Source organism: Oncorhynchus mykiss, chromosome 4 (genome assembly GCF_057628025.1).
Source record: "Oncorhynchus mykiss isolate SJ-2025 chromosome 4, ASM5762802v1, whole genome shotgun sequence".
Classification (NCBI taxonomy): Eukaryota; Metazoa; Chordata; class Actinopteri; order Salmoniformes; family Salmonidae; genus Oncorhynchus; species Oncorhynchus mykiss.
The window spans coordinates 71,797,259-71,814,216 of record NC_143025.1 but is presented as its reverse complement, the minus strand read 5'-3'; the positions used below and the strand labels follow the sequence as shown (position 1 = coordinate 71,814,216).

The following is a 16,958-nucleotide window of genomic DNA, read 5'->3' as shown; positions in this document are numbered from 1 at the left end:
AGGATACAGAATCAATAGACTATTTATTTTGGTATTGCCCACAGGTAGCCTGTTTCTGGTCTCAGGTTCAGGAAGGGCTGAAAATGCATAGCATTGATCTAAAATTGACCCTAGAAATAGTACTGTTAGGATATCTGGAGAGACCGGGTCCATCAATTGCTAATAGACTAATACTCTTAGTAAAAGTATTTTTCTTCAACTCGCAATCTGTGGATTATATTCTATTAGATAGTTAACATACAATTTCAATCTATCACAGCATAGTTGAAAGAAACAGTGGGGCAAAAAAGTATTTAGTCAGCCACCAATTGTGCAGGTTCTCCCACTTAAAAAGATGAGAGGCCTGTAATTTTCATCATAGGTACACTTCAACTATGACTGACAAAATGAGGAAAAAAAATCCAGAAAATCACATTGTAGGATTTTTAATGAATTTATTTGCAAATTGTGGTGGAAAATATTATAACTAACCTGGTGAAAGCTAGCTAGCTGGAGCGATAGTCAGGTAAGTAAGTTAGAGCCTTCAGTAAGCGAAATGTAAATGCCTTCCTTCAGTGCTTGGTAGCTTTACTGACAGACAAGACGGGGAGCTTACATTAAAACCCACAAAGCATCGAGCTCAAGCTAGAGAGCTATCATATCAAACAAGTGTCTGTGTGTGCGTCTGTGTGTACACTGTCCAATAATCATTCAAGTCTAGCCAGCTCCAGCTAACACGGCTTGACATACCAAGTTTTGACCATCACCCTCTCTCTGCCATCAGGTGAGTATGAATTAATTATCAGCAATTGTCTATATGGTTTAGGTAGCTAGATATAGCTGGTCTCTCTGCCATCAGGTGAGTATGAATTAATTATCAGCAATTGTCTATATGGTGAAGGTAGCTAGAAATAGCTGGTCCTTCCCTCCACTTAATAATGGCAGAGATGAAAGGAATTCAAATGGATTGTTCACTTATTCAATTATGCTCATTGGTAATTAGTGAGTAAATGTGAGTATACTCTATATCTGTAGAGCAGTAGGTGGACATATGCATGGCCATCACTACACCTGCGATTGAAGCTGGCGGTGTTGACAGTGACACTACACATATAGCCAGGCATGTGTGTGAGGTAAGGAGGTGTGTGTCTGTGTGTGAGGTAAGGAGGTGTGTGTCTGTGTGTGAGGTAAAGGAGGTGTGTGTCTTTGCGTGAGGTAATGGGGGCAGAGTGTGTGTTTCCCGATGTGCTCTGTTAGAGGGTATGTATCTGAAAGCACTAACCTGTGTGCGTGGACGTGTTTAACTATACTATAATATACTATAATAGTAAATGAACAACAATTTGACCTTTTTGTTAGGACTCTTTGTTAGTCCCCGCAAGGTCAAATGCTATTTCTACTGGGTTTAGGGTTAAGGTTAGAGCTAGGGTTAAGATTTGGTTTTGGGGTTAAGGTTAGGGTAAGGTTTAGTTAGGGAAAATTGGATTTTGAATGGGACTGAATTTTGTGTCACCACAAGATTTTGTGAGATTTTCTGCTTAGACAGTTACTAGAAGCCTCTTTTCAAAAAGTTGCTTCCACCATGTCTCTGTCCCCGGGCCACAGTATCCTCCCATCTCCCTCCCTATAGCCTCGTTTATACCTGCCGCTAACACCTGTCCTTTGTCCTGATCTTGTCCACATTGTGATTGTGCCCACATTTTCCTGATTGTGCCCACACTTCCTGTAGCAAATTATTTGACAGCTATTCTTTCAAAATAATATTTATTTTATGGATGCCCTAAGTCAATGGTGCCACCTGTCAATGATTTCAGAAGGCATGATAGATCCATCCATCCACACAATGTGTGCCTGACTACCTCCGAAGGTGGTCAGGAAGATCACAATCAGACCATAATGCGTCTTTTAAATCGTCCACACATGTCTGGTGGGCACAATCAGAATGTGGACAAATTGTCTCCTTGGGCGTTCTGGGCCACCCTGACCTTCTACCCCACCAAAACAAACTTCTCTGGACTTCTCTGGATTTTGCTCTGGGGAAGCAATGCATCTTTTAAAACGGGAAGAAAAAAACAAAGCAACTTCATACAGCATTGGCACCAACTGATTGTTGAATATGTACACATGGAACAAATCACAATTTCAAAAACCCATCAAACAGCTGCATTCATTAAGGTCTGGAATACATTACTAGCCCATATGAATCTCATCTCCAACTGATTGTTACATTCCCCAGTTTCTGTGTTATAGCTTGTGTATTGGAGTGTGTGTTTCAGGAGATGGCTTCCTGAATTCTCCCCAAGCAGCTGATTGGTCAACTCCATGGCTAATTGGAGAGCTGACCCCGCCCCCTTGTCAAGACGCAGCTGTCTCCAATTACCCATTCCTTCTGAAGCTATATAAAAGCCAGTGTTCTGTTCAGAAGAGAGATCATTGCTGAGAGTGGATTGCAGAAAGATCATTGCTGAGAGTGGAGGCTGATGGCGATATACTGTGTTGGTTGTTCTCAGAGGGAGATGATTAGTGTGTCCTGTATTGGTTGAGTGAGAGAGCTGATTGGTTATGTCTGTGTGTCAATAGGACACAGTGTTTTGGTTATTGAAATTGTTTGTGTTATTCTGTTTCATTTGTTCCCAGGGGGGAAGGCACCTAGGGAGTGCTTAGGCAAGAGGCCCGCGGTCATACATATACCCGTAGTATATTCACTGTCTAGGCACACACTGCTCATCCGGGATCATTAAACCCACTGGACCCTGCTGCTCTGAGCTCTCTGTGGTTAGTAATCGAGGTGTGATGGTAGGTTGTAAGTTTGGATGACTTGTTTAGTTTATGTGTGTCCAGTAGATTGCTGTGTACAAGATGGCTGCCTCAGCCATCCAAGTTTTTTGAAGTGCCCTCTATTGATTGTTTGGTGAGGTTTCGTAAAGTAGACCTTATAGCTGACCATTATGGATTTGTTATCCCTGAGAAAGCCCTAAAGGCTGAGCTTTTGGTGCTAGTCAGGGAGGGTTTAGTGAGATAACGAATTCGCTCATTGCAAGGAGAGGAGACGGGTAGACCTTCCGACGCCAAGTCGGACAGGGCGGAGGAAGGGGTTGCTCGTACCCCCTTTACCTTGCCCAGATTTGACCCTTTATCTTCTGCTTCAGGTCGTTCAGACGGGACCGCTAGGCTGAAGGTGAGGCTGGCGCGTTTAGAAATGGAGCAAAAAGATAGACGGATGAATTTTGAAATTAGGAAAATAGAAGCTAAGGAGGTGAGGAAGGAAGGAGGTGAGGATGCGACAACTAGAGCTAGATGCTGGCTCCAGTTCGACTCCACAAACTGCTTATCATCAAGTCCACTTTGATGTAAGTAGAAATATTGCTTTAGTCCCTCCATTTCGAGAGTCGGAAGTTGATGCCTATTTCTCTGCGTTTGAGCATGTGGCCGCTGCGCTGCATTGGCCACTCAAGGTTTGGCCGCTCCTGTTACAATGTAACTTGTCTGGGAAAGCCCAGGAAGTAGTAGCTGCTCTCTCCCTGGAAGACGGTTTACACTACGATACAGTTAAACTACCGTGTTGCGGGCTTATGAGTTGGTGCCTGAAGCTTATAGGCAGCGCTTCAGGAACCACAAGAAAACATCTCACCGGACGTTTGTTGAGTTTACTAGAGACAAAGAGTCTCTGTTTAATCGCTGGTGTTCAGCCAGCAAAGCTAACACCTTTGCTGATAATTGTGAGTTAATGCTGTCGGAAGACAGGCTTCTCTTTCTCAGAAGTGTACCTATTTGCGTGGCATCTTGTTTGGATGACCCCTCTCCCCCACTGTTGCTTGTGGTTAATGTCATATTAATTGTAGATATTGGTTCTGTAAACTGTCTAAAATGTTATCTTTTCAATGTGTGTAAAAAATAAATAATAAATAAAGATACTGCTGAGCAAAGTGCTGCTCTGTCCTCTTCAGATGAGAAGGGATCAGTCCCAAAGATAGATACCCTAGTCAATAGATAAGTCAGTTAAGAACAAATTCTTATTTTCAGTGACAGCCTAGGAACAGTGGGTAACTGCCTTGTTCAGGGGCAGAACAACAGATTTTTACCTTGTCAGCTTGGGGATTTGATCTTGCAACCTTTCGGTTACTAGTCCAACACTCTAACCACTAGGCTACCTGCTGCTACTGTGGCTCAAGACACCAAGTCCTCCCCAGTCTTTTTTTAGGCATCCATCCTTTACCAGGTTTGTTGGGAATGGTGTGGAAGAACTTGACTGGCCTGCACAGAGCCCTGACCTCAACCCCATTGAACACCTTTGGGATGAATTGGAACGCTGACTGCCTAATCGCCCAAAATCAGTGCTCGACCTCAATAATGCTCGTGGCTGAACGGAAGCAAGTACCCACAGCAATGGTCCAACATCTAGTGGAAAGCCTTCCCAGAAGAGTGGAGGCATTTTGTAAAGCGATGTTTGACGAGCAGGTGTCCACATACTTTTGGTTATGTAGTGTATGTTGTTTGACGGTAGAGCACTTTAACTATGAGGTGATCACTTTCGTTGTTATCACTTACAGCTGATGATGCTGGTAGGTATTGAATTCCATAACTGGCGGCTGATCATCTGTCGCTGGGTCCTTGAATAGGCCTTGTATCAGACTCTCTGTGCCTTCCTGAACAGACACTCTTTTGGTGCTGCTGGCTTCCGGGTTGGATGCGCGCTGTGGTAAGAAGCAGTGCGGCTTGGTTGGGTTGTGTTTCGGAGGACGCATGGCTTTCAACCTTCGTCTCTCCCGAGCCCGTACGGGAGTTGTAGAGACAAGATAGTAACTACTAACAATTGGATATCATGAACTTGGGGAGAAAAGGGGGTCAAATTTAATTTAAAAAAGACATCCAAATCTTTCCACAACATTGGCACTTCTTTTATATTTGAGTAGGAGATTGCAACAGGAGCCACATACTGCTTTTGAAAACTCATCAAACAGTGTGACAGGTCCCGTTATCTCTTCTAAAGTCAGTGTATAGTCCGGTCGCAATAAAGACGATTTACCTTTCAAAAGGTTATGTTTGTTCCTCTTACAGTCGTACGGCAAACATCAACATAATATTAAATCGGTAATTTCAGGGCCATCGTCACGCACTGTTGCACCTACGACACTAATCTAGTGAACACTAGTGATTACTCTTTTTGAACTGTTCTAGCTATCTGGCCGGAAGGCAGGACATACCTATCGGGCCGGTCCACCAGACGGACTTTCTGTTCTATGTTCGCTATTTCTTTGACGTTTTTGCGTCTAACTTTTGGTTTTGTACACCAGCTTCAAACAGCTGAAAATACAATATTTTTGCTTATGGAAAATATATATTGCAGTGGTATAGATGGTACAATGACACTATACTTGCTTGTTTTGTCACATGAACTGAAATTTGGCAAACTATTTTAATTTTTGCAACCGGGAAATGGCAGAGCAATTTATATATAGTGCATGTTGAACCACACTGCTAACCTTATGCCCAACCTTAAACTACTCAAAGAGAAAATGTTTGTAGCCAATTTTGACTTTGAGGCTGTGGAATATGACTTTGTGGCTGTGTTTTCTAGTGCAAACCCAAGGTCTGTGTGTACTGTACACCACACCCACTGAAATTACATACACTTGTTGAAAATACACCAGCAAATTCTTCTGACTGTATTCGGCTTCGCCAGAGATACTTTTAGGAGATGGGAAACTCTTCGCCATAGATACAATCGCATTAACGCCCACTGTATCCGTCCATTGTCGATGTGCCGCGCTGTGCATTCTGGTTACACTCACAAGGCGCTCTCTCCTTCAATGAGTCTATGGGAGTCAATTGGGCGCGAACACAAAAGGCCAACATTAGCATGAATTACGTAAACAAGAAGCTCAACATTACAAATATTTTCCAGGATTTGAGATAACGAACTTGTCCTCTGTTATATCGTATAGATTTCAAATCGTGACAGTGCGTACTTTCAAGGAGAATAGGCAGGTTTCTCGACTCATACCCTGATTTACAAAATTGATTTCGTTACGAATAGCTAAGCAACCACATTACGCAGCATGATAACGTGAACGCGATTGGTCGACAGTCGACAGGGCGAAGCGTTAAATTCTCTATACATTTCGTGCTGGGACTCTTTTTTCAAACATTATTTTATTTTTTTGTAAAGCTTTTTTTATTTAGGAAAATACAACCATGAAGATTCAGAATGCTTAAACAAAAAAAAATCTAATACAAAACCAATCTGATGCTATGACGAGAACAGTTGTTAAATCACTCCATTTGTACCCTCATAAAAAGTAGGTTTGTTGAAAACAGCTCATAAGTAGTAGTTACCTTTAAGAACTAGCCCGCTTCACATTAATTCACCGCTGTGTACTCAACTGTCATATGACAGTTCCTTATTCAAAATGTGCAGCTAATAAAATAAAAAAACATTCTCAGTAGAAACCAAAATAAATTAGACAAGATAGGTAGGTCAGTCAAACAACAGATCAGTGATCCAGAAAACAATTGAGTAGGCCCTCTTCATTTACCAGAACCCACAGCGATCCTAAAAAGCCCAGTGGACTAGAGAACATTTAGAGAACGTCTCCACCATCCCTCCCTCTGTCAGGTAGAACAGTGGAAACATGATGGTGGTGATGGAAGGTTTCAGACCTTTGTGTACATTTCCCTCATTCAGACTCATCACCATTAATGGGTGGCAAAGCAGTCACAATCAAATCAACCAAAATAAGTGCAAGCATTTTCGTACTTTTGTTACAGAGCAGAGCTTTGAAACTACAACTGCATTACCATTCTCTATCCAAGATACATTCCCTGTCTTTCAGGTTGTGCACAGCCCAAAGTGAGGCAAAGGCCTACAGCACATGAGCCTTGCTCTTTCGAGCTCCCCACAAAAACTGTAAATGTAAAATTTTGTTCATTTTCAATAACAAATAAGGAGGATCAGAAAGTAAAAAACAAAAAAAACTTGGAACAGACAGGTGGTGGGTGGCTCGGAGTGCCCGTTTAAATACATTTTTACCTGGATAAATTATTCACCTACAAAAATGAATTTTCTTTAAACACACTGCAAAAATGAGCGTGGACCAGAATGACAGCTTTCTTGTTTCTGCAGTGAGTATTCACCCTCTTTAGACAATTATTTTGTAACGTATCTGCAGGTAATTATTGTCTTGAGACAAAAAAACAACAACAGTGTACTTGTATGTAAATCAGGGAGCCTAATGAATGGCTCTTTCACTCATGCGATTCGGTTCATAAAAAAAAAAGAGCAGCTAGGTCGCGAACGACCCATCACAGTGAAATGGCAACTTATGAAAGCACTAATGAAGCAAAGGACACCACATCTCCAAACAAGAATGACAAAACTTGCTGTTTCTGTAATATTGCCAAGGAACAGTCGGGATCGGACACAGAAATGCAGCTTTTTGTAAGTTTCGTCATTTGACAGAATCGAACAAAATAGCTAGCCAATGAGGTGAAAGTCTAATGCTGCGTTCAAGTACTAGCTGGAACTTGGAAACTCAAATGTCCAATTTACTAACTTGTGGGTATACACGTGCCGCGTTCAACCGGTTAGCCAGTCGAACATTTCAGTGTTTCCTAGTTTCAACTAGTACGCAAACGCAGCATAAAACGTGCTAGATAGTAGGCTACTACTACTAGCTACTGATATTGTGTGTCTTACATCATGCCAACATAAAAAGCCAAATGTTTATTATTGTCAAATGCGTAAGGATGATGAACTAGTCTGCTTTCGTGACCTGAACCCCGGGGCACGGCATCATTACCTGGTTGTACCTAGGACACACTCCGGAAGGAGCACATACCTTTGGGTAAGGTAAAGTATTTACTTCTGGGGTGCTGACCTGTTGCACCCTCTACAACCACTTTTTTATTACTACTACTTGACCCTGTTGGTCATCTATGAACGCTTGAACATCTTGGCCATGTACTGTTATCTCAACCCGGTATAGCCAGAAGAGGACTGGCCACCCTTCAGAGCCTGGTTCCTCTAGGTTTTCCCTTGCCCCTGTGCTACTACATCAAATCAAATGTATTTATATATCCCTTTGTACATCAGCTGATATCTCAAAGTGCTGTACAGAAACACAGCCTAAAACCCCAAACAGCAAGCAATGCAGGTGTAGAAGCACGGTGGCTAGGAAAAACTCCCTAGAAAGGCCAAAACCTAGGAAGAAACCTAGAGAGGAACCAGGCTATGTGGTGGCCAGTTGTCTTCTGGCTGTGCCGGGTGGAGATTATAACAGAACATGGCCAAGATGTTCAAATGTTCATAAATGACCAGCATGGTCCAATAATAATAAGGCAGAACAGTTGAAACTGGAGCAGCAGCACGTCCATGTGGACTGGGGACAGCAAGGAGTCATCATGTCAGGTAGTCCTGAGGCATGGTCTTAGGGCTCAGGTCCTCTGAGAGAGAGAAAGAAAGAGAGAATTAGAGAGAGCACACTTAAATTCACACAGGACACCGAATAGGACAGGAGAAGTACTCCAGATATATCAAACTGACCCTAGCCCCCCGACACAAACTACTGCAGCATAAATAGTGGAGGCTGAGAGATCTGCATTGCTTGCTGTTTGGGGTTGTAAGGCTGGGTTTCTGTATAGCACTTTGTGACATCGGCTGATGTAAAAAGGGCTTTGTAAATACATTTGATTGTATGTATAAGGAGTCGTGCTGTCTGTCAAATTGTAGCTTCCTGTGTTAGACCAATAAGTAAGCTGGTCTTGGACACTTTCATTAGTTTTATATTTGTATTGAAAATGTTTTCTACTTATTATATTGTTGTCATTTTTGTATTTTTAAAAATTGACAAATGTATAAAATACAAATAGAGCAGCACAAATTAATTGGAAATAGACAGGCCTAGCCCATATATTATCCTCTGAAATGTTGTGTACATAATCACATGGTGTCTGAATGGAGAGTATTGATAGGCTCTTTAATTTCTGCAGTGGAGAAGATGGAGGAGATGGGAAGGAGTGTACTGCAGAAGAAAAAGGTGACTGACCTGGATGACATAAGGTAAAGGTCTACATTATGATTAGCCATGTCATTGAGACAGATCACATTGACCTCAGCCTTAATACTACATTAGAGTACAGGCCCATCTGTGTTGCAATTTCTGAGGATCCTAACTTGTTCCCTTGTTTTTGTCTTCCATAGGATGGGGTTCCACATGCCCCCTTTCTCCTCTGTCCCTCACCTCCATCTCCACGTCATTGCTCCTGCCAGTCAGATGAGCATCAGGTCACTCAGGAACTATGGGCCACAATCCTATTGGTTCATCACTGTGAGTGGAGCAGCAACCTATACCATTTCACTATGGGTGGTCCTTCATGTTTGTGTCATGTTTACAATATTCAGATCTCTGTGTGTGAAATAATTTGTCTGTGCTCTATTGTAGGTAGACAAAGTGCTCCAGCAGTTAAGGACCCAGAACCAGGTCAAATAAGAACACACCTGGTTTAGCAGGAAACAACAGCACTGGTCAACAACTCTTACATGGTTGACTGCATTCCCTCCCTATACTTAACATCCACTAACGTGAAGGACTGGCCTGCAAAAATATTTGTTTTGTTTTTGGTTAAAAAACACAGTAAAATCACCAGGAATTCTGCAAAAAATAAAAGATGTGACCGTGTCTCAATGTAATTCAAGGTATGAAATTATTGCTTAGAGATAAATGGGAGGCTATTCTCAACAAGTGTTCTTTTGACCTAATGCTACTTCTAATAGAAGAATCTAAAGAGGACAGACAAGTAGTCCAAACAGAAATTGAAGAAGTAAAAAGGAAAATCAGAGCACAGTGACAATTCTCACAAAGCACAATGTGGTGAGATCTTGAAAGAGAAAGTAGACACATTCACTCTGATATTGAAACAAGACAAGCTAAGAAGATTTAGAAGAGATGAAGTAGACCATATAGATGGCAAGGTCTTTGCCTGGAGAAAATCAACACGCAATAGTTCAGAATCACTGCTGCAGAGAAGGAAGCCTAGATCTGTTTCTTTCAACTTTACAAGCAGTGACGACGAGGATCACCCCAGACGCTCAGAGGCCAGCTCCTCCCAAGATTTTTTAGATCAGGTAGAGTCGTCACACAGGTTCCACAACAGGAGAGGACGCGGAAGAGGCCAACATGGAGGGGGAGGAAGAAATCGAGACTATCCAACCACACGGAGCAGGACCAGAACAAGGCTGTGATCAACATTTCTGGAGAACCCCTTTCCAATGATTGCATAAGGGTATTGTCTAAAGGACTGTCCTTTGCCCCCACATATTCAACTAATGAATTTAATACAAAGATTGACCTATTTAGTTTCTACAGGAATCTACATCTGAAGGCCTGGTACAAGCAAAACATCTCTACAACTACAGATGCCAGTGTCTCAGGTCAGGCAGTTTCTGTTCCCTCTAAATCACCTTTTAAGCCCAAGTCCACTTTTTGTCCCATCGTCCAGAATGCCACACTAAATACATTTGCTAAGAAAGTTAATTTTGATGTGGAGAATCTGTTTAAGGGTCAAATTGACTCCAACCAAACACAACATAATATTTCTAAGACAGAGCAGGATGCAGTTGAATCATTGTCCAAAAATGAACAGATTGTGGTTAAAAAAGCAGACAAAGGTGGTGCTACAGTAGTGTGGAGTAAAGACATATGTGACAGAAGCCTACCGTCAATTAGACAATGATGAATTCTACCAATCTCTTACCTTCAACCCTACTGAGGACCTAAAAACTGAATTGAAAGGGATCCTCACAGAAGCTAAGGAGAATGGCTACATTTCAGACAATGAGTTCAAATGCCTTTTCAATGGCAGTATGGCTTCTTTTAACCTTCTTCCAAAGATCCACAAAAATCTTTAAAATCCCCCGGCAGACCAGTCATTAGTGGTAATGAAGTCTGACAGAACCCATCTCTAAGTACATTGATTACTTTATTAAGCCTGTTCTGACATCACTCCCAGCCTATCTTCAAGATACCACAGACGTGTTGAACAACATGAAGGAATTGAACAATATAGGTACAGCTTCCTTTTTAGTCCCCATGGATGTGGAGTCTCTATACACCACCATTGAGCATGAACAAGGTTTGGCAGCTATGCACCATTTCTTGAGTACCAGACCTGAAACTGAGGTGCCTCCTACAGAATTCATTGTCTCACTGACTGAATGGACTCTTAATCATAACATCTTTATCTTTCAGGACCGTATCTTTAAACAGGTTAAAGGATGTGCCATGGGAGCTACAGCCCTTCCTACGCTGGTTTGTACTTGGGTAAATGGGTAAATGACTTCATTTTGGATCCTTCTAATAACCATTTCTTTGACCGGATTATATGGTGGGGACGCTATATTGATGATGCTTGTCTGTTTTGGTCCGGCTCAGAAGATGAACTTATTTCCTTCCACCAATACCTTAATCCTTACATCAAACTAACTATGGAGTACGGATATCATTCATTTTTTTGGACCTCGACATTAGTAAAAATGACAAAGGTTGTTTGCACACATCAATCTTTAGGAAGCCTACAGATGGGAATACCATTCTGAGGGCAGACAGCCTTCACTCCAAAAGGCTGAAAGAAAACATTCAATATGGCCAATTCCAAAGAGTCCGCAGAATTTGCGATCAGGAAACAGACTACAGTGTCAAATCTGCTGAATTGGAGAATCGCTTCTTGAATCGGGGCTACAGCGTTCAGGTCCTGAAAGATTCCGGTATAAGGGCTGGATTACTTGACAGAGAGAACTTGTTGCGAAGGGGAGAGCCTCGTGATACATCGGAGAGAGTATATTTTGTCACAAAATACAGCACTGAAGCAGAGAGCATTAAAAGAACCATTAAAAATAATTGGGGAATCATCCAAAGTGATACGCTACTACGCCAAGTCTTTCCTGAGCCACCAGTCATAAGCTTTAAGAAATGTCCTACCCTAAATGACAAATTAGTCCACAGTTATCTTCCGGGTGACTCTCAAAACATTTGGCTTGACCACAAACCCAAGGGCTCTTTTAAATGTAACTATTGCAGAAATATTGCACATAAGAAGTATTTTGTTGACACAGCTTCCAAAATGGAGTATTACGTCAAGCATTTCATTAACTATAAAACCACTCATGTCATCTATAGATTGGAATGTCCACAGTGCAAGGTGTTCTACATTGGACGGACAAAGAGACGCCTTCAAGACCGCTTAGCGGAACACAAGTATGCCATACGGATAGGTAATGACGACTACCCCATGGCTAAGCACTACAAGTCCCTACACCATGGCAACCCTGCCTCTCTACAAGCAATGGGTATTGATCATATTCCGGCCTCTATTAGAAAAGGAGACCGTCTTAAACAGTTAAACCAAAGGGAAAGTTTTTGGATTTACAAACTACAGGCCACTAAATACCCTGGTTTAAATGAAGATATGGATTTCTCACCCTTCCTGTAGGGTCGTGATGGGTCCATTTGCTGTCATCTAGTGGACATTTTGCTCTATTGCCCTCAGCTATGGTTAGACTGTTGTTCATGTTTGCTGTGTTCTAGTGTACTATGGAATATATAGCTTTCTTATTCTTGACACCTCTCCCAGTCATATTTAAGGTTAGAACTACCTTTTAGTGTTCTGATACTTCTAGTTTGGAGTTGTATTTTTATGATAACATTGCTACAGTATTTCACCTTTTAATGTGTATAGTATTGCTTACTAGGTGTGTCCAATCAATTGTGTAACCACTCCTTCTTTCCAATTAGGGCTAATTGTAAAGCTGTTAAAAAGGGGACCTTGTATTCTTTTTTTTGTACTCCCTGACGAAGGCCATGCAGCTGAAACGTGTCAGTTTAAAAATAAAAAAACGTTTGTATTGAACATGCCATACTAATAAAGGCATTTTAATCAATTATATGAAGAGTGCCTTGGTCCTCCTTTCTTTTTGATGACATGATTGCTATTTCAAAATGCACTGGTCCTGGGTCCTGGACTGGCATGGCTACATGTGGTCTGCAGTTGTGAGGCCGGTTGGATGTACTGCCAAATTCTCTAAAACAACGGAAGCGGCTTATGGTAAAGAAATGAACATTCAATTCTCAGGCAACAGCTTTGGTGGACATTAGTGCAGACAGCATGCCAATTGCACGCTCCCTCAAAACTAGAGACATCTATGGCATTGGGTTGTGTGACAAAACGGCACATTTTAGTGGCCTTTTATTGTCCCCAGTACAAGGTGCACCTGTGTAAGGATCATGTTTAATCAGCTTCTTGATATTTCACGCCTTTCAGGTGGATGGATTATCTTGGCAAAGGAGAAATGCTCACTACAGGGAAGTAAACAAATTTGTGCACCAAATTGAAGAGAAATGTGTGTGGCCCACTGACACAAACTCACTCTTTAATGTGGAACAGCACTGTTTCTCTCTTCTCAGAGAGCAACAAAGGAAATAACATTAAAGGGCCTTTTGTGCTCAGATTTGATCGTTTTTCTAGGTGGAGAAAACTTCTTGTTGCCTATCCCTGCACTAGTAGGGTATATTACTTTGGGGTTATTTCTATGCCTTGTTACATATTATTACCAATGTGTGTATCATTGCAGACAGACAGTCTAATGATGAACAATAGTTTTGATGATAATCCTCGGCATTTTGTTCTTACTTTTTTTTCATTATCATGTACACTGTAAGTAAGCCAGTGTCTGCCGTCCTTGTGCGTTGACTCCAATTATTTTGGCCACATGGGGGCGTCATAGCCCTATGATTACCAAAGAATGGCCTTGTAGATGTCAGAACATTGGAAATGCATAATACATTGTGCCGCATCAAGAAGTCAATATGGCATTGATTATGCCAAAGATATTCATAACTAACCCAAGATTGTAAACGACAGAGATTAACTGTGGGAGCAAATTAAGCAGAGTGGGCAGAACAAGCAACGAGGTAGGAAAGCCAAGTACGACCTAAGCAGATCCAATAGCATGTATTTGCATATTTCCGTTAGGAACCCCTCTGAAGTGCGCGTGTGCACAAACTCAATTTGGTCTTGCACTTCTTAAAAACCACTTAAGAAAAAGTCAAGTTTATACAACTTAATACACTGTTCGCAACAGATTCTAGTTTTGGGAACAGAAATGTATTGAGATCAGATGTTTCATCGATTTAGAAAATGAGCAGGATGTCGGCCCAGTTTCACCGAGTTCCATCCTTTTCCAATACCCACGACAGGACTTCATCTCACTACCATATATGGTGGTGAGCAAACGTTCTAAACGGATGCTTCAGTTTTATAGCCCCTGTGACGTGTCTGGATTACACCTTTGTCTGATTATGCTACTGTAAAATGGACACAATGGGCTTGTTTGACTGCTATATCTGAACCAACCGACTAAAGGCGAAAGTCGAGGAGTGAAGTCGGGGGAGGTGGATCTGCTACAGCCAAAAGTCGGACACTGATGTGGTTTTCCGAATGCATGGCTCAGTGCAATATTTATTTAATTTTAATGTTTTTATTTTAAATTTTTACCAGGTAAATTGACTGAGAACACATTCTCATTTACAGCAAAGACCTGGGGAAGATTTGTTTTTATTAACCCCTCCACCATCCCTCTTCAGAGGACAAATATCTTTTGGGTTTTTTTTTTACAGCTTTTTTGCTACACATACATACACGTTACATATATGTTACATACATGGTACTTTTATATAAAGCAATCACATAACAATACATTACCAAACAAACTCTTTAAACCCAACCCTCAGCCACTCTCAGCCAATCCCACCTATCACCATAGGTCACCCTGGTTTGGTTTTCATGTGCCATGTATTTTTTAAATTGTGCTGTTTTACAAAATGTTTGAACCTTTCTAATCTTATTTTATCCACAGATTGTGAGTTAAGATAACCTTTCCTATGAGTATTATGTATTGACTGACCAATGCTTTCCAAATAGCCCAACACTGTTACTTGTAAGGTTAATTTGAATTGCAGGTTGTGATTTTTGAACCATTCCTGAACCTGTGACCAGAAACAAGCTACATCGGGGCAATGCCAGAATAAATTATCTATTGATTCTGTCTCTTCACAGCAAAATCTACAGAGCTGAGATTGTTGTGTGTGTATATATATATATATATATATATATATATATATATATATATATATATATATATATATATATATAGCATTCTGTTGTTGGCAAGAATTGTATATAATTTAAATTGAAAAACTCTAAGTGTTGAATCAAGTGCAGTTTTTTTGTACCAGTTCATAAACCATATGCCATGGAATTGGTACATCAAAAATCTCCTCCCATTTATTTTGCACCTTGTATGGCACAGCTGTCAACATTTTGTCCTCAGATGAAACTGGTATATTTTTCTATTTATACCAGTTCCTTTCAGCCAATTTGTATCTTTAATATCGGGCTGGCAAACAAGTTCTCTACCTCCTCCCTTTTCCACTTGCCCCCTCCATTTTTGTGGTAGTGCCGCAATCAGTTGGTTGTAAATTTGGATTGAGCAGATATTCCCAAATATATTCGATAACTACTCCGTTTCTATTCATAATATCAGTAACAAATATAATAAATGTTTTTTTATTAATCAGTATACTTGAATTTAACCATAACATTTGTTCTATCTTTTCTGGAGGATAAAGCTGAAATTGTAACCAGCTTTGTTTGGCTTGTTTAAGAAAGGGCGATACTTGAAACAAAATGTAATTTCCAATTAGTCAGAAATGAGAAGTTGTAATATGTATTAAGGCAAAAAGGCAATTTTTGAACAAAGAATGAGCCTTTCTTAAGAATCTACTAGAGAACCATTTTGGGGTTAAGTATACTTTATGTATGAGGGAAGCTTTTAATGAGAGGTTTATAGCTTCAATATTGAATAATTTAAGAACCCCAAACTCATTATATAAATAGGTATGTTTAGTTGTCTGGCTTACTATTTCAAATTAAATATTTTTTGCTCATATGATTTAAAAAGTCATCTGGAGTAGGCAGTGCCATTAGTAAGTAAGTAAACTGTGATAGGACCAAAGAGTGTGATTTTTTTCCATAAATAGACAAGTATTTACCTCATGGTTGCAGAATCTTATCTATTTTTGCTAACTTTCTATTGAAATTAATTACGTTTTTTGAGATGTAAATACCAAGTATGTCTACTTCACCATCCGCCCATTTTATCGGTAAACTACACGGTAATGTAAACACTGTATTTGTTAACGATCCAATACGTAATATGGTACACTTGTCATAATTAGGTTTTAATCCAGAGGCTAGAAAAGTGACCAAGATCTTCAATGAGACAGGGATCCAGACTGCAGATTTAAGAAAAAACTAGAATCATCGGCATACAATGACACTTTTGTTTTTATCCCCTGGATTTCTAACCCCTTGATGTTCTTGTTCGATCTAATATTAATAGCTAGCAATAATAAATAGATATGGAGACAACGGACAGCCTTGTTTGACTCCTCTTAATCTCAATACTTTCTGAGAAGTAACCATTATTTATTATTTTACATTTGGGGTTGCTGTACATAACTTTAACCCATTGTATAAGAGATTCACCAAAATGTAAGTAATCCAGGCATTTATATCAATTAAAGTCATACTTCATCAAACGCCTTTTCAAAATCTGCTATGAAGACCAGGCCTGGTATCTTTGTTTCATAATATTCAATTGTTTCAATTAATTCTCATATCTCCAATATGTCGTTCATGTAAAAAAACCTGTCTGATCAGGATGAACAACATCTGGTAAAAACCTTTTTTATTCTATGTGCTATGCATTTCACCAGCATTTTCACATTGCAACATTGAAGTGTTAGAGGCCTCTAGTTTTTTAATGGACTGGATCTTTATACTTACCACCTGGGTCCTGTTTTAGTAGTAATGAAATCAGACCATTTTTATTAGAGTAATTAAAACATGCTAATAATGGATATTTG

The 16,958-nt window shown here is 40.4% G+C and overlaps 1 protein-coding gene across 4 annotated transcripts; it reads left to right on the top strand.

Annotated features, from left to right (window-relative positions):
• The first annotated feature begins 6,978 nt into the window (after positions 1-6,978).
• LOC110522335 (adenosine 5'-monophosphoramidase HINT3) lies at positions 6,979-9,662 on the top strand. 4 transcript variants are annotated; one of them, XM_090232956.1, is made up of 4 exons: positions 6,979-7,101; positions 8,968-9,037; positions 9,179-9,305; positions 9,420-9,662. In XM_090232956.1, coding segments are annotated over exons 1-4 (246 nt in total). In that variant the 5' UTR covers positions 6,979-7,100; the 3' UTR covers positions 9,468-9,662. The 4 variants fall into 4 exon arrangements, with proteins under 4 accessions (XP_090089082.1, XP_090089084.1, XP_090089083.1 ...); XM_090232958.1 differs by having other exon boundaries at positions 6,987-7,417; XM_090232957.1 differs by lacking the exon at positions 6,979-7,101 and adding an exon at positions 7,695-7,828.
• The last annotated feature ends 7,296 nt before the right edge of the window (positions 9,663-16,958 follow it).